Source organism: Rattus rattus, chromosome 4, assembly GCF_011064425.1.
Source record: "Rattus rattus isolate New Zealand chromosome 4, Rrattus_CSIRO_v1, whole genome shotgun sequence".
NCBI lineage: Eukaryota > Metazoa > Chordata > Mammalia > Rodentia > Muridae > Rattus > Rattus rattus.
The window spans coordinates 7,533,355-7,549,817 of NC_046157.1; the positions used below are offsets into that span (position 1 = coordinate 7,533,355).

Below are 16,463 nucleotides of genomic sequence, written 5' to 3' on the forward strand. Positions count from 1 at the left end.
CGTGTGATGTCCCAGGCGGCGATTGGCCCACGCCTGGCTGCTCGCCGGCTTTGGGGCTCCCGGAAAGTGGCAGCTGAGGAAGGGGCGCACTACCTGTCTCCGCGGCCAGGCAAGAGAGAGACCCGGGCGTGAGGCGGCCTCCTTGGGCTGGAAAGGCTGGTCAGCCGACGCAGCGGCACGGGAGGCTGAGAGGGTGGGACCAGGGGACACCATGGCCCCGCAGAACCTGAGCACCTTCTGCCTGTTGCTGCTGTACCTCATTGGGGCTGTGATCGCCGGGTGAGCAGGGGGCCTCCCGCGCGGCACGGGGACCGAGGGGGCAGCCTTTGCTGATAGTGACACGGGTGACATCGAGGCGTGAGGGAGGAGCACTGCGGGGCCGAGGGACCGAGGGGTAGTATGGGTCAGGATGGCCGTCCAGGGCCAGGTTTCCCCGCCCCCGAGAAGAACGGGAGTTGGTTGCAGAGCCAAATACCACGTTTGGGAATTAGAGGGAGTTAAGTGGCTGTGAGCAGTAGTAGGGACACGGACGACTGAGGAATGGGACTCTTGGTGGAAATGAAGGTAGTGAGTGCCAAGCTGAGGTTGAAATGATGGATGCGTCCTTGATGCCCGAATTCCAGAGTGGGACAGTTTGCGACAAGCATCTGAGAGGCAGACACTAAAGTAAGGAAGCCAAGCTTAGATTGAGGAAAGCTGGCCTGAGAGAGCAACATAACACTTTAGAGAGTCTTCGTACTCGCCACCTTCTTGGGCTAGCGAATCTGAACTGTCTTCTTGCCTCGCTGTCTCTCTTCATGGTTCCTTCTTGAGCTGGATGGTATGAGTGAGAAGAACAGTTCTCTTAACAGTCAATAAAAACTAGGGTTCTAGCCTCATGCCGCTATTATGAGTCCTACAAGCATGACGGAACTTTATCAATTTTCTGAAATCGGGGATAACAGTGTGATAACCTTCAGGGAGAAAGAGCAGGCTTAGAGTTTCTCCCAGCATAAAAAATGCACGACCCAGTAGTTCTGATGACTTGGGATGTGGTATATTGGACTTGTGTGTGACCTGCACCCATAGTCCCTGCTTTGGGCGCATGAAAACCGGTGGATCAGAACCCCAGATCATTTTCAACTACCGAGTGAGCTCCAGGCTTGCCTGGCCTATGTCACACCCCGTCTCAAATAAATAAGTAACCACAGAAATAAAACACACCAAAAGCTTATAGATGTCAGCTTTTGACAATTTATAGGTTGTTCACAATTCTTAGCATAGCTTTTAAAGTTGCTTTCTTTATGGGGTTTTTCTTTTAAATTTTATCATTATTTCCTTGTGGTATACTTTAAATTTCTAAAAGTTAACATTTCTTACGTATGCTTTGTTGTTTTTTTCCTTGTTTGACTGAGCCACGAGTACCCAAGGTATTTAATAAAACATCAAGGTAAAATTTTGCAGTTGGGAGTTGAGGTGTGCTGGTCTCCAACTCAATATGTAGCTAAAGATCACCTTGAACTCCTTCATGATCCTTCAGCCTTCACTTCCCAAGTGTTAGGATTGCAGGCATGAATGACCATGCCTGGCAAATGCTAGTATTTTTGATACTATAGCTTTAAACGTCAGTCATTCATAAAGCAGCCTCTGGGGAGAATGATGTTGATACTGAACTGTGTCACACCCCCCCTCCCCTTTTCTCTTGTATTTTTCTGAGCTGTCATTTAACCTATTCCCTCTTAAATCTTTTACTTGTTCTCATACACATACATATATCACCCCCCCCAAAAAATGCTTGCTCTGGGCACACCCCAATATGTTCCCTTTCTAACTTCATGCAAGTGTGAGTCCAGTTAATCAGTGCTGCCCGCTGGCATGGTGACTAATTGTGTTGGCTTGCTCTCTCGAAGGTCTTGTTCAGGTAATCATAACTTGAGTGAATTCATGAGTACCATTTGCAGAAGACAGAATTTCACAACACCCTTCCCCATCCTCTTCCTTCACATTCTTTCTGTTCCTCCTTCCCCTGAACCTTGGGGAGTGTGGGAGAGGGGTGGAAGATTGAAATACTTGTTCCTTTTGAGACTGATCTCTCAATACTCATTTACTTATTCTCCATGCTTTGAACAGTTATTCTGATGCATTAACTACTGCCCCTGTAGAAGAACTACTGCCTCTCTGTGCAAGATGGAGAATGGCATGAATATAACAACACACACACACACACACACACACACACACACACACACACACACACATATATACACACACACATATATACACACACACATATATATATATGGCATACTTATGTTACAGTCATATATATTTCCATATATAGTCATATAATCTATGAATATAATCTGAATATTTCCAAGGCAGTTTGATAACATGTCTACTTAACGAAACAACAGCAGTTAGTTCCCTCTCCCCCAGGGCCTGTGGTCCCCCAGGCCAGGACTTCCAGACAGTTTTACATTATCAGATATAAATTTACTCCTGTGGAGCAGGTCTTAAATCCAATCAAAAAGCAGTAGGTTAACCCTATAACCTTTCTGCCTCTGTTGTACCAGAGGTGCATCTTGCCCACTTAGTCAGCATTGGGGACTTTTCTCAACAAGCAGCCTGCATAACGCCTTCTAGCACTGTGAAAGCTGGCGAGGAGGGAGCAATGTCAATGGCCTCTGTTGTTTTGGGGGCCTCCCTGACTTACAGTAACTCATAGGGAGGTTTCCCACCCCTGGCACTGAGATTTTTGCATTATACGTGCATAGAATCTATGTATTCTAAGGGAATCATCCACTCATGCGAGGTACCTGTGTTCAGAATCCTTTGTCTCTGCTTGTCTCTCCATCTGTCTCGCTCTAAGATTTTATTTTTAAGTACATGTGTATGTGTATGTATATATGTTTGTGTGTATATGTTTGTATGCATATGTGTGGGCATGGACCTGTAAGTGCAGGTGCCCGTGGAAGCAAGAAAGGGTGTTAACTTCCCTGGATCTGGAGTTTCAATTGCATGCAAGTCACCGTGGGTGCTGAAAGCTGGATTCAGCTCCCCTGTAAGAGAAATAGGAACCTTGAGGTGGGGGTGGGGGTGGGGGTGGGAGGCTTTATGTAGGTTTTGAATCAGCTTGAAAAGTAGTGGCTCTCCTTTAGTTGGATTCTTTTAACATCCTTAGTTTCATGTAACCCACTCCTCTCCAGAATTGGAGTGTTGTGTGAGCCTCATTCTGTGTTGTTAGCCGTTTTTGTCATTAGAAGGCTGATTCCTAGCATGAGATGTCAAGACTTTAGAGATGAGGTTGGCTTCCTGGGGGTGATAAATGTTAAAAATGCTGTAGTTGAGCTGGGACCCAGCACGTGGGAGGCTGAGGCAGGCAGATCTCTAGTTTGAGGCCAGCCTAGTCTACAGAGTGAATTCCAGGACAGGCAGGACAACAGAAAAACCCTGTATTGGAAAAAACAAAAACTTGTGTATAGGTGAGCTGAATATGGCTTTATATGTCTGTAAATTCAGCATTTGAGAGGTAGAGGCGGGAAGATCAGGAGTTCAAAACGAACTTCAGGTACATAGTGAGTTCAAGGCCAGTCTGAACTACATGAGGACCTGTCTAAGAAAACCAACCCAGAAATCTAACAGAGTGATTAAAATAACTAAATTACTGTTGGAAAGTGTGACCAGGAGTTTATGAAATAACCCCAACATTCTGAGTGCTGGAATTATAGGCATGCGACATCAGGAATCCAGGACTTCATGGATTTAAAGCAGGCACTGTCACTGAGCCACGTGCCAGCCATAAAATGTATTTTTTAATATTCTGCCTTATGTCTTGGCTCCCTGGTTCATTTCCCCATACATTTTTAAATTATCCGCCATGCTATGTCAGCCTCTATTATATGACTTCCCTAGCCCCGTTGTTGAGATAATATTTTTAGATTCTATTCTAGTTTTAGGTTTGAATTCTAGTGGCTGAACTTCTGGCAAAAAGAGATGTGAGCATTCTTATATGTTCACCTTACTCAGAGGGCATTTACTGGCCTCTTCAATGAGCTGGGTACGGCCCTTGCCTGGAATGCTTTTTATAGTCTCACTCTAGCTTTCTCCCAACACTTCTTGCAGAGAAAGAACCCTTTTATGGTTGATTCAGCATAGCTCCTGGCAATATTCCCTTATTTTATGCCCTAACTTATATCATATGAATATTCTCAACTACAGTGTTACAGAGGCTCCTGCGTGTGGACTTTAGAAGATGTCTGTCATAAAGACTTGATCCTAACAGATTAGCATAGTTACTGGCAATGAATGCATAAAATGTATTTTTCTCCCAGCATATACCATAATCATTGCATCCAGATGTGTGCTATTTTCCCTTCTGGTTTATTATTTGGAGTTTGCTTAACCTTTATGAACTCCTTAGGCCAGTCCATCTTTAATGTCCAAAAGTGCTACTATTTAGGACATGTATGTGACGTAATCCTTGTGAATAAGGATAACTTTCTTTTTTAATCATTTGACCCTTAGAAACAGGTAAAAGTCACTGGGGTGGGGCTGGAGAGAAGGCTCAGCAGGTCAGGGCTCTTGCTGCTCTTAGTGGAGGACTCCAGCACCCACGTGGTGACTCACAGCCACCTGTAGCTACACATCCAGGGAGCCAGCTTTAACTGACACCGAGGGACCTGCACTCACACCCACACATGAGCTCATAATTAAAAATAAAATAAATTCTCTTTTAAAAAAGTATTTGGAGCCAGAATGGGGAGTAAAGAGGGAGCCAATTGGACTGTTTGGTTGTTAGCTGGAAATAGCATGGAGCCACAAAGCGAAGGAAAAGTTTCTCTGCGGAAGGTAATTCTAAGAGAAGAGTGCCGCCCGTCCTTTACATATTTCTGAATTACCTCCAAATCATAGTCCCGTTATGATTATTTCTGTACCTAAGACTATAAATCCTGGCGTGTCCCTTTTTTGTTCATTGTTTTATATATGTGCACATGTCACATATTCCTTTGTCTTTATCCTTCCGTGCTTTTATAGTTGGACCTAACTGCAAAGGGAGATAATGTAATGCACCCTGGGAGATGATAATTCAGCTGTTAAGAGCACGTGTGTTCTTACAGAGGACTCGCATTCAGTTCCGGCACCCACATCAGGCAGCTCACAGCTTCCAAGGTTCTTTTCTGCTTCTACAGGCATCTGCATGTGGTACACATGTGCACACACACACACGCAATTTCTCTTAATGTAATAGGGAGCTAGAGAGATAGCTAGGACAAACACATGAATTAAAAAAAAAAGATTCACGTCTCCCTTGCCAAGGGAAGAGCTGTTGATAGTTAATGGTTGCCGGGTTGCGGGGGGAGTCATTTTCTTTAGGGATGCAGGCCCTGGTAAGTTGCCAGGCTCCAGGAAATACCTCCCCACCCACACTCATGTAAGTCTCCCTAATAGCTCAGTGGGTCACAAACAAAATATATGAAGGGGGGGCTTATTGGGAAGAAAGAGGGGCTCAGTATGAGTGGGGCCATGGAGTGAAGGAGTCATGTGAAAATGACCAAAGAATGTTACATATGTACAGAGAGTAAAAAGGCAAATTAAAGAATATAACAGAACTCTCTAATGAAGTCTTACCTGTCCATCCTCTCAGGCGGGATTTCTATAAGATCTTGGGAGTGCCTCGAAGTGCCTCCATAAAGGATATTAAGAAGGCCTACAGGAAACTGGCCCTGCAGCTTCACCCTGACCGGAACCCTGACGACCCCCAAGCCCAGGAGAAATTCCAGGATCTGGGTGCTGCTTATGAAGTAAGTCGTGAAAACAAAAATGGGAACGCCAACCGCGGATGCGGGAAAGACCAGTCCCTCGGATCATTCCTGTTCAAAAGTACATAAGTGAACTGAGCGTTCCCGGATTGTGCAGTTGTTATCCACAGACTCCATTTTTATTTGTGTGTGTGTGTGTGTGTGTGTGTGTGTGTGTGTGTGTGTGTGTGTGTGTGTGTGTGTGTCAGGTGTGCATGGGTGCCCACAGATGCTAAAGGAGGCATCGGCTCTCCTGCTGGGGTTAGAGACAATTAGGAGCTGCCTAGTGCGGGTGCTAGGAACCAAACCCAGGTCCTGTGCAAAAGAAGCAAGTGTTCTTCTTAATGGCCGAATCCCCTTGCCTCCGCTCTGACAGTGTGTAAACCAAAGTGGGTGGGTGGCCCCTAAAATGACACATAAAATTTTATTTCTTAGGAGGTACTGACTTCATATTTTGTACTGTTCCCATGAATATTATCATTATTTCCTAGAAATCCGATACTCTAAAATACTTTCCAAGAGTCTGCATTTACTTCTTCCAGTGCTTTACAATGCACATGTGCTTTTTTGTTTTTGTTTTTGTTTTGTTTTTGAGACTAGGAAGGTCTCTCTGTAGTTCTAGCTATCCTGAACATCCTGGAACTCGGTATGTAGACCAAGCTGGACTCTCCATGCCTGGCTTCATGTGCTGCTCTTAAAAATGAATCTGTAGGGTTTTTTATCCATAGCCTGGACAGGCTATTCCCATCTTGTGAAACTGAAGTTTATTTGACCCTAACTACCTTTGTGGCATTGTTGATTTTCTTCTTTCTTGTATCAACCAAGTTTGTTTACCTTTCTCCCAGGTAAATTAGTGTGCGCAAACCAGAATATTAATAGAATACAAAGACGCAAACAAAAGGGTATTTTTTTCCCTCTACTGAAGTAAGATTGATTACTATTAGCATTTAGCTAGTTGAGAGTCTGCATTTTTGTTAACTAATAACTACCTGCCCCACCCCACCTTCCACTGAAGTCGGCTCAGTAAGGTAGAAAGCTCCATGACTCCAGCTCCCTAGAAACTGAGCTCAGGGTTTAAACCCAGCCTGAACTTCCTGGTGAGGAGTCTGCTCGTGTCCAGAGGAGGAGTCAAAGCTCTCTGGTTTCAGAAGTACTCACGTGTGCTTCTGCTCACATGTGCGCATGCTTCAGGGTTCTAAAATAAAAGAACTCCTGATATCTTATTTCAGCCTTTAGTTTTATTCCTATATGTGCGTGCATATGAGTAGAGGAGGTGCCCGCAGAGGCCCAGAGGCATCAGAGCTGTAGCCATGGGTGGTTGTGAGCTGCCCAGCATGGGTGCTAGGAATCAGTCACGGGTCCTCTGCAAGAGCAGTGTGAGTGCTTAACTACTAAGCCATCTGTTCAGCCTGTTCTGTTTTGTTCTTACTAAGTTGTTTTGGTTTTGCTCTTTATGTAGGCGAACACTTTGCTTGCATGTCTGTAGATACACTTTTGTTCATGCCTCTTGCCCATGGAAAGCAGCAGAGGGCATTGGGTTCCCCTGGACCTGGCATGATGGGTGTTTGTAAGCCACTGTACTGGTTCTGGAATGAGACCCAGGTCCTCTGCAACAGCAGCAAATGCTTTAGCTGCTAAGCCATCTTTCTAGCCCTTTCTAAATTAAGTTTTAAACTTAACAGAAAGTAGTGGATTTCATTGTGGGAATTTCATACATAAATTTTTTTATACTTAGTTTTTATTGATCCCCTATATATATTATTTTTCTTCTTGCATGTGATGGCAAATTTTTACAGGCTTAGAAACCAGTTTTTTCTCATGTTCTTTGGCTCACACAAACATACAAAGTTCTTTCAGGCAGAAATTGACTCAAAGGTACATTTATAGAGTAGTGTGTGTTAATATTTTTCCTCAACAGTTTGAACTCAAGATGTCACAAACGTAGACATTTCAAGGCAGACAGCACTCTTCTACAAATGAATTTCTTCTACACATACAAAAGCATGGAAAAAAGTAGGAAAACACAGTTCTGGTAACACAGCCCGGATTTCCCTTCTGGCCCATGATCCTGTTCTCTTGACGTGCTGGACTTCTCTGTACAGTGTGTGCAGAGGTCGGGGAGAGGCAACTGTTTGAAGACTACTGATTTAGTACACCTGTTACTGGTGATAGCCTGTCACAGTTACATTCTAGTTCATAGTTAGTGACATAGTGCAGCATGGTCTTACAGAATAAGCCCTGGAAGTAAAGTGCCCAGAAGACCAAACTGAGCAGTCCACCTCGCTTCTTTCCTGCTACCTTCTTGACTGTCACAGTCCCATGCTTAAATGCCTTTTTTTTTCTTGGATACTTTATGTACTTACATTTCAAATGTTATCCTGTTTCCCCTCCTTCCATATCCCCTCTCCCCTCCCTCTGCTTCTGTGAAGATGTTCCCATCCCACCCACCCACTCCCACCTCAACGCCCTGGCATTCCCTTACATTGGGGAAACAAGCCTTCACAGGACCCAGGGCTTCTCCTCCTATTGATGCTGGACAATGCCATCCTCTGCTACATATGCGGCTGGAGCCATGGATCCCTCCATGTGTACTCATTGATTGGTGGTTTAGTCCCTGGAAGCTCTGGGATCTGGTTGGTTGGTATTGTTGTTCTTCCTATGGTGTTGCAAAACCCTTCAGCTCCTTCAGTCCTTTCTCTAACTGCTCCATTGGGGTCCGCTTGTTCAGTCCATTGGTCAGCTGCGACCATCCTCATCTTAAAGTACTCGATCAGATTTGATACCTTGAAGTTAAAAGGGGATGAGTTGGGCAATGTGAAATAGGCAGTGCACCAAAGAATTCAGTGTGCTCAGACAGCTTCCCAGACTCCTACTCAGGAGGCTAAGGTAAGAAGAACATGAGTTTGAGGCCGGAGTTTGAGGCCGGCCTGGACTACATATGGAAGTCGAGGCCAGCCTGAGTCACATAGCAAGGTCTTTACGCAAAAATCCCAAATAATCCCAAATAAACAACAACAACAACAACAAAATAACAGCTTTAAACAAGTCTTACTGCCGTGCACAGTGAGAATCACACTCTCTGGAAAGCTTTAGAACCTTGGGGTCAGAGTGGAAAACAGCTGTCAATGTGAATGTACTTAACTGACCTTAGAGTGTGACATTTTCCCACTGGCATTTACCCCCAGGTTCTGTCAGATAGTGAAAAACGAAAACAGTATGATACCTATGGTGAAGAAGGCTTGAAAGATGGGCATCAGAGCTCCCACGGGGACATTTTTTCACAGTAAGTAATCTGCCCATTGCAGAGTATTACACCCTGGGACTGGACCAGTTGGGCACTAACTGAATTGCTCTTGGAAGCGGAGAGAGCAGAACTGCTCCTGTGTCATCCTGTGGATAGGAGAGGGGTGGCTGTGATAGGCACCATCAGGGAAGGAATTCAGAGGTCTCTGCATCTCTATAACACTTGTCTTTCTGGGAAGTCAGGATGGCGGCAATGTTAATAAGTGCTTCTCTCTTTGAACCCTCCTTGTTAGACATGGAATCTCCATACAGCATAGTGTCTTAACGAGGAGGTCTAGTCCAGAGTTCACCTCTGTAATTAGAGACAGAAAGGTGTTTGAGTCTGCACTTGGGTGCCCTGAACACTCGTTTCTTCAGACTCTCAACAGTTTCTAGAGCTTCCCTGACAAGTCAGACTGCAGTTACAAACGGCTCTGTCTGTTGAGCTGTCAGGGACATCTCTCCTCCTGACCATCGAACTAGTGCTAGAGATGTCAGAAAGAAGCCCACTGCCCTGCTCTGCCCTCTTCAGCAGAAGGGTCAGGAGTGCGTGTTCCTGGTACGGCTGACAAGCAGCTTTATCCATCTCGAAGTCGGTCTTTGGTTACCTTCAGTGTTCACTTTGACCTTGTACAGGCCAGGACTTACTTTTCCCTGTGGACAGGGACTGTCCTGAGGCTTTGCTTGTCAACTTTAAACACATGCCCAAGGTTTCTGTAGAGTGGTAGCTTCTTCATCAAGGCCTGCACTCTCTAAAGAGCAGACGTAGTGAACATTCACAATACGTTCAGATGTTCAAAATTAACCTTAAGGAATCTCTTAAATTAGGCCGGGCATGCTGTTCACACCCTTAATTCTTAGGTAGATCTCTGAGTTTGAGGCCAGACTGGTCTACAGAGTGAGTTCCAGGACAGCCAGGGCTATGCACAGAGAAATCCTGTCTAGACAAACAAACAACAAAGAGCAAACAAAAGGAATTCCTTACATTAACCAAAAAGTTTAAATTGCACCAGATTATTTATATTAATTATATTCTATCCTTTTCAATATGTCTGTCATATCTGGATTTTCATTGGTATTTGAGTGGATTATCCCATTGATTGAGTCCAGATTGAGTCCTTTGACGTATTACACTGTGCACTTAGGTGTGGCTCTTGGGTGTGCAACGTGTTGTATTAAAGAGAGCATTTCTTTTGAGGTGGGCAGCAACCTGATATATGTAAATTAAAATTGTTATATCTAGCTTCAGTATATTAAATATCTGGTCTGTGTAGTGCACTGGTAGGAACAGTATTTTACCAAGGGGAAGAGAGTCAACCGCGCGACAGGGTCCGAGCCCTCTGTCCTGACGGTCTCCTGTGTGCACAGCTTCTTCGGAGATTTCGGGTTCATGTTTGGAGGAGCCCCTCGTCAGCAGGACAGGAATATTCCAAGAGGAAGTGACATCATCGTAGACCTAGAAGTCACCTTGGAAGAAGTGTACGCAGGGAACTTTGTGGAAGTAAGTTCGCACAATGCGCCTACGCACACTGACCCACAGAACTTGTACTTTTGACCACAAATCAGAGACTTTCCAGTACTTTCTGTCTTTTAGAGTAGGAGAGGGAGTGACCGGCACACAGTTAATTCATCAGAATCCTTAGTTCATAGCAGTCACAAACCAAACCGCCTAGCCTGAGGACGCAGTGAAGCAGTGCCACACCTGTGCCTGCCTGTGTGCTGTCTGGTGTGTTACAGCACTGCACATGCGTGAACCTGAACGATGTGTTCTTGTTGTCACCTTTGAGTTTGTAAAAATGGCACCTCGTATTTTGAGAGACGTTTGTCTCTGCGAGTCATCCTTGCTGCCTACGCTGTCAGTCTGCCGAGTAGACTTCACTGTGACGTCAGTGGGGTTGTGTTCTTTTAAGTCCCGAAGAGTCCTGTATGTGACCATTCCTGTACATACTGTAGTTACACATGAAGTGTGAAAGTAGAATTGTTGGGTGTGCTGACACGTTTATGCATTACACAAAAATGCCACAGTGTGTTTGAAATTGTCCAAGCCAACAGTCAACATGTTTGCCCCACCCCTGTCCGTATGGGATATTCCCTGCTCCCTCTTAATTAGAATTACAGATGGGTCTGGATGTTTTCTGTGATTTTGGTTGCACTTCTTAATCTCTGACTGGGCTAAGCATCTCTTCTGTTGGCCCTGTTTGTTTCTTGTGAGATGCTTTGTCTCTCTCATGTTGATTTGTGAGACTGCTTCATATTTGCTCGTAAGTCTCTGTGAGCCCCGATGCAGATGTAGCTATCCATTTATGATATAACTTGTTTTACACGGTATTTAGAATTTTAATTAGTACAAGTGTTCATTTTAATGTGAAAAAAATCTGATCTTTAATGATTAATTTTTGAGTCTTACATTTTAAAAGTCTGCTCTAAATGAAGAAGCTGTTCTGTGTTCTCTAGTAAAAGGTGGCTTTCTTTCACCTGCGGTTGTCTTCTGTGACATTTGTCATGGACTTTGCAGCTAGACTGCATGCTTCAAACCGTGTGGTCTCACTTAACCGAATGTGCCGAGTAAGAGCCCCTACGGAGCTGCGATTAGATGTGTGCACGACTGACGGGTGTAAGCACCACTGTGGGCGGCTTCTCCAGACGCTTAGTCATTTACGCCATGAGCACAGTGCCCTGAGAATACACAAATGTAAGAATGTGGTGCTTTTTAAAAGCTGTATTTTAGTTTTAATTTTGTGTATATCTGTAGGTGTGGGCACAGGAGTGCAGATGTTCAAGGCATCAGATGTAGACAGTGGAAATCGAACTCAATCCTCTCCATCTTTTGGTTTTGTTTTTTGAGATGAGGATAACATAGCCCAGACTGGCCACAAATTCACTATGTAGCTGAGGACGTGTCTATGAATGTGTTTGGATGGTGACAGCACTGGGGATTAGTCCTGGGCTGGGTTGCCTAAAACAGAAAGAGGGGGTCTAGGGAGATTGCTCATAGAACTGGGAGGTAGCCACACAGCAGCTTTTGAATGCCATAGCTGTTCTGGGGGTTGGGGGTTGTGCTGTGTATAGCTCAGACTTCTCAACATAGCAATCCTGTGAGCTGCTTTAACTCAGCGGCCCTGCTATGTCTTGGAAATGCTGATACTAATATCTGGTTTTAGTCTCTTCCCCTCTCTCCTCTCCTCCAGCTTCAGACTGAGATCAGAGTCATTTCAATACCCACTTGCTGCCACCCTGTGTGGGCCTTGGTTTGTACCCCAAAGAGGAAAACTAAAAGCTGTTTCATGTGTTCTTAGGTAGTTAGAAACAAGCCCGTAGCCAGGCAGGCTCCTGGCAAACGGAAATGCAACTGTCGGCAGGAGATGCGAACCACACAGCTGGGACCAGGGCGCTTCCAAATGACCCAGGAAGTGGTTTGTGACGAGTGCCCTAATGTCAAGTAAGTGAAAGGCCCTTGGCGTGTGTCTTGTGTCTACTTGTGACAGATGCTTCCCTCCAGCTCTGACCCCGAGTACACGCCCTGATATCTGTGTGATGCAGAGATGCTCTGCTCTCAGTGTTAGCATCTGAACGCTCTGAGCAAGCCCAGGCAGCCTTGGCAAGCAGCACAGTGGGCTGTCCAAGAAAATCCTCCCTGGGAGCACAGTGCAGAGCTGATGGTATCTGGGCTTCCGCTACTGTGTTCTAGCCCCTTTTAAATTCCCTTTGTCACAGACTAGTGAATGAAGAACGAACACTAGAAGTGGAAATAGAGCCTGGGGTGAGAGATGGCATGGAATACCCCTTTATTGGAGAAGGTGAGATGCTGGTGTGGATTATGATAACTCCTGCCTTATCCCTTAAATAAATGGCTGCATGTTATGGGGGGGGAGTGAAGGCATTGCCTTCCCAGACTTAACAGAGGCACTGCCTGAGGCAACGGATTTAAAAGTCACTCGAAGTGTCAGGTAAAAACTGAGTTCAGATTGTGTAACTTCCGTTTCTTCTTGGACTGCCCTGACCAGGTGAGCCTCATGTGGATGGGGAACCCGGAGACTTACGGTTCCGAATCAAAGTTGTCAAGTGAGTATCAGCTGGGAGGGACTCCCAGCCTTGCGTTTTGCTTGAGCGATCACAGGACTAATGAACGAGTCCTCGCTTTGTCTTCTGTTTTATGCTTACAGTACCATAGGCATTGTTTCTAACTCTGCAGCAGTACTGAAAATAGGAGGTGATGCCCTGACCTTGAACCCCAGATATTTACCGAGGACTTAAAAATACAAAAGATGCTGGCAGGAAAGACTGGGTGAAAACGGAAGAGCAAATGGGCACTGGTATAGTGCTTGGAAGAGGCAGGCACAGCCCTGGGGCTGGGCCCTGGCACTGTATAGGCCTCGCTGGCTGCCACATTTGCCACATGCCTATCATGCCTTCCGGGTGGTAGAGACAGGCAGACCAGTAGTTCAAGGTCATCCAGCCTGGGATAATCAATATCTTATCTCAAAACAAAAACAAACAAATCTCACGGGAAATGAAAGAGCTGTAAATGAGAGGTGTCGGCAATAGGACTTAAGGCATCCATGGTTGTTTTCCAAAAATGCCATTCAGTCATACTAATATTCAGCCTCTCCTTTTATAGGCTTCCTCCAGTGTGGAGTGCTGGTTACACAGTAATGATACCCAGTACTCCGGCTTTCAGACTTATTATTATATCTCTTATTAACTAGTTAGAAACCAGTAATAGGTCTGTGTTTAGGCTTGATTAAAACATTGCTCCCACTGGATGATATAGAATTGGCCCTTCCTCCTCAGTCTCCCTCTTTCACCCTCTGCACTGGGTGATCTTATCTTGCATGCCATGTCTCCTTCAGCTTCCCTGAGAAACTAGAACACGTGATGCTCCCTCCATAACCCAGAACCTTTGGTAAGGTGGGATGGGGAGTTGAGAGATAGGATCTCACCTCTCCTTGTCTTCCCCTTATCTGTGACTTGGGAAAGCATGGTCTTTCTTTTCTATGACCTAATGATTAATGATTTTCCCTTACATTTGTGTACTTCTGCTAATTGTAAGGTACTTAGGAATCGAGTTCAATAAGACTTAGAGAGCTCTGTAATCTCAGAACATGCCATATGGGAAGGCAAGTCAAATCCTGTTTGAAAGAATGGTGTTGGGCTGGAGAGATGGCTCAGTGGTTAAGAGCACTGACTGCTCTTCCAGAGGTCCTGAGTTCAATTCCCAGCAACCACATGGTGGCTCACGACCATCTGTAATGGGATCTGATGCCCTCTTCTGATGTGTCTGAAGACAGCTACAGTGTACTTATATATAATAAATGAATAAATCTTTAAGAAAGAAAGAAAGAAAGAAAGAAAGAAAGGTGTTTATTTTTTTCTGAGATTTTTCTAGCACTTGAAACTCTGATGGTTTTTGATGTTTTCTGTTTCAGGCACCGGATATTTGAGAGGAGAGGGGATGACCTGTACACAAATGTGACTGTCTCACTGGTTGAGGCTCTGGTTGGCTTTGAGATGGACATAACTCACTTGGATGGTCACAAGGTAAACACTGCACCCTCCAGCTTTGTGGCTGTGTGGTCTTGGGTCATCTCAGCAACTTGGCCATCAGAGCCTGAGGCTCCATCCTGACCGTCTCCCACTGTCTCTCCCCTCCGCTGCTGAGCTCCAGTTATATTTTTAAGTCTCTCTGTGCCTATCAGCCATTGCCCTTTGACCTTTCTTCTCTGCTGCACTGACACTAGCTTCGTCCCCAGTGCCCAGCAGCAGTTGTGTCCTGCTCCACTGTGCTCCTTTTGCTTTCCAGGTACACATTTCCCGGGACAAGATCACCAGGCCAGGAGCCAAGCTGTGGAAGAAAGGGGAAGGGCTGCCCAACTTTGATAACAACAACATCAAGGGCTCCTTGATAATCACCTTTGATGTGGACTTTCCAAAGGAGCAGCTCACAGAGGAAGCAAAAGAAGGTGTGTGTGGTGTGTGCGTGTGTGTGTGTGTGCACGTGTGCGTGGTGTGGGATGACTGGAGAATAGCAAAACCCTCTGGAGCCAGGAGACATGGATGTAGGACATCACGTTGCTGTGTTCGCCAAGGGCTGTGTGAGCTGGGCTGTGAAGCAAGTCCCTGAGGGGAAGAAGCCAGACCAAACTAAAGGGAAGATGTGATGTGCGTGGGAGGGCGGACTAGAGGCTCAAGGTGAACTTCTCTGTGGTAACTGAACATAGCCCCTGGTGTACGTGTTTAAAATGACAAGGAAACGGGTGAAGGGGCTGAGAGCTGGTGAGAGGGCAGGGAAGAGGAGTGGGAGGTCAGCCCAGGTGATTGTCTGTCCTTTTTTTTTACCTGATCTTGTTTCCTAGGGCTTCTCAAGATGTGTATGGGTGTGGGGCTTGAGGGAAAGAAACAAAAGATCACACACGTGTGTTTGGAGCTGTCCGTGTGTGAAGTTGGAGACTCCAGGGAAGTCATGTTTTCATTAATGAAGTGGTTTGTTGGTTCCTGCAGGTATCAAGCAGCTTCTCAAACAAGGACCAGTGCAGAAGGTATACAACGGGCTGCAGGGCTATTAGGACTGAAGAACTGGACTCTGGAAGAGTGGGTCAGCGATATTTATTATCTGCAGGGGTTTTTGTGTGTGTTTCATTATTTTCAATATGCAAGTTTGTCTTAATCCTTTTTTCCCTGATGATCGTCATGACACGAGCTAGAGGTTTGCGAATCTGTCTATTGCATTCAGACAATGACCAGCAGAAGGTTACCTAATACCTCTCCCTCTGGGGATTTAACGTCTGGTGCTGCCCAAGGTTCAAGGAATAAAGTCTCAGAGGACTCCAGAGCACAGATGAGGGTCAGAGACAACTGTTAGCTCTTTCAAAATGCCAACTGGAGAAGTGTGTTTTTAAATACACCTTGTTATTTTTCCTTGACTCCTGCTTCTGTTTCCCGTGAGCCAATGGTAGTCTCCCATGAGGATGGGCACACAGGCAGAGGAATGGTGAGCGCCCAGTTCCCAGGCCCCGCTGAACACACATGGTGTCTATAGCAACGAGCTCGAAGAGGCCCAATAGAGTAGAGACTGAGCCACACGAATTAAAGTTACACAAAGACCTCATTGTCTGTGAGAGAACATAATTTCCCGATTTCTTTGGTAATAATAAAATCTGATATGGCTATTTTACTGTTTAGAAAGTAATTTTGTGTATTTAACCCAGGTAGCCTTATGACCAGAAACCTGTTAGTTTAGGAGCTAAGATGGCCTGCTCTAGAGAGTAAAGTGGAATTGCAAGTGGCTTTGTCTTCCGGTGGCACCAGATTCAGACACCAGCAGGCCCGAGCACATTTGACTTTGAGTCTTGTCCTCCGTTGCTCCGGAGTGCAGGCCTTGTTGCCACAGCTGATGGGTATTTGAGT

At 45.4% G+C, this 16,463-nt stretch overlaps 1 protein-coding gene across 1 annotated transcript; it reads left to right on the forward strand.

Moving 5' to 3' along the window:
- Positions 1–21: 21 nt before the first annotated feature.
- Dnajb11 (DnaJ heat shock protein family (Hsp40) member B11) lies at positions 22–16,228 on the forward strand. Its single transcript, XM_032900020.1, has 10 exons — positions 22–279; positions 5,624–5,780; positions 8,963–9,060; positions 10,428–10,560; positions 12,356–12,498; positions 12,774–12,856; positions 13,064–13,121; positions 14,486–14,597; positions 14,860–15,019; positions 15,558–16,228. The coding sequence occupies exons 1-10, from the start codon at positions 212–214 to the stop codon at positions 15,620–15,622; spliced, it is 1,077 nt and encodes a 358-aa protein (XP_032755911.1). The 5' UTR covers positions 22–211; the 3' UTR covers positions 15,623–16,228.
- Positions 16,229–16,463: the final 235 nt, after the last annotated feature.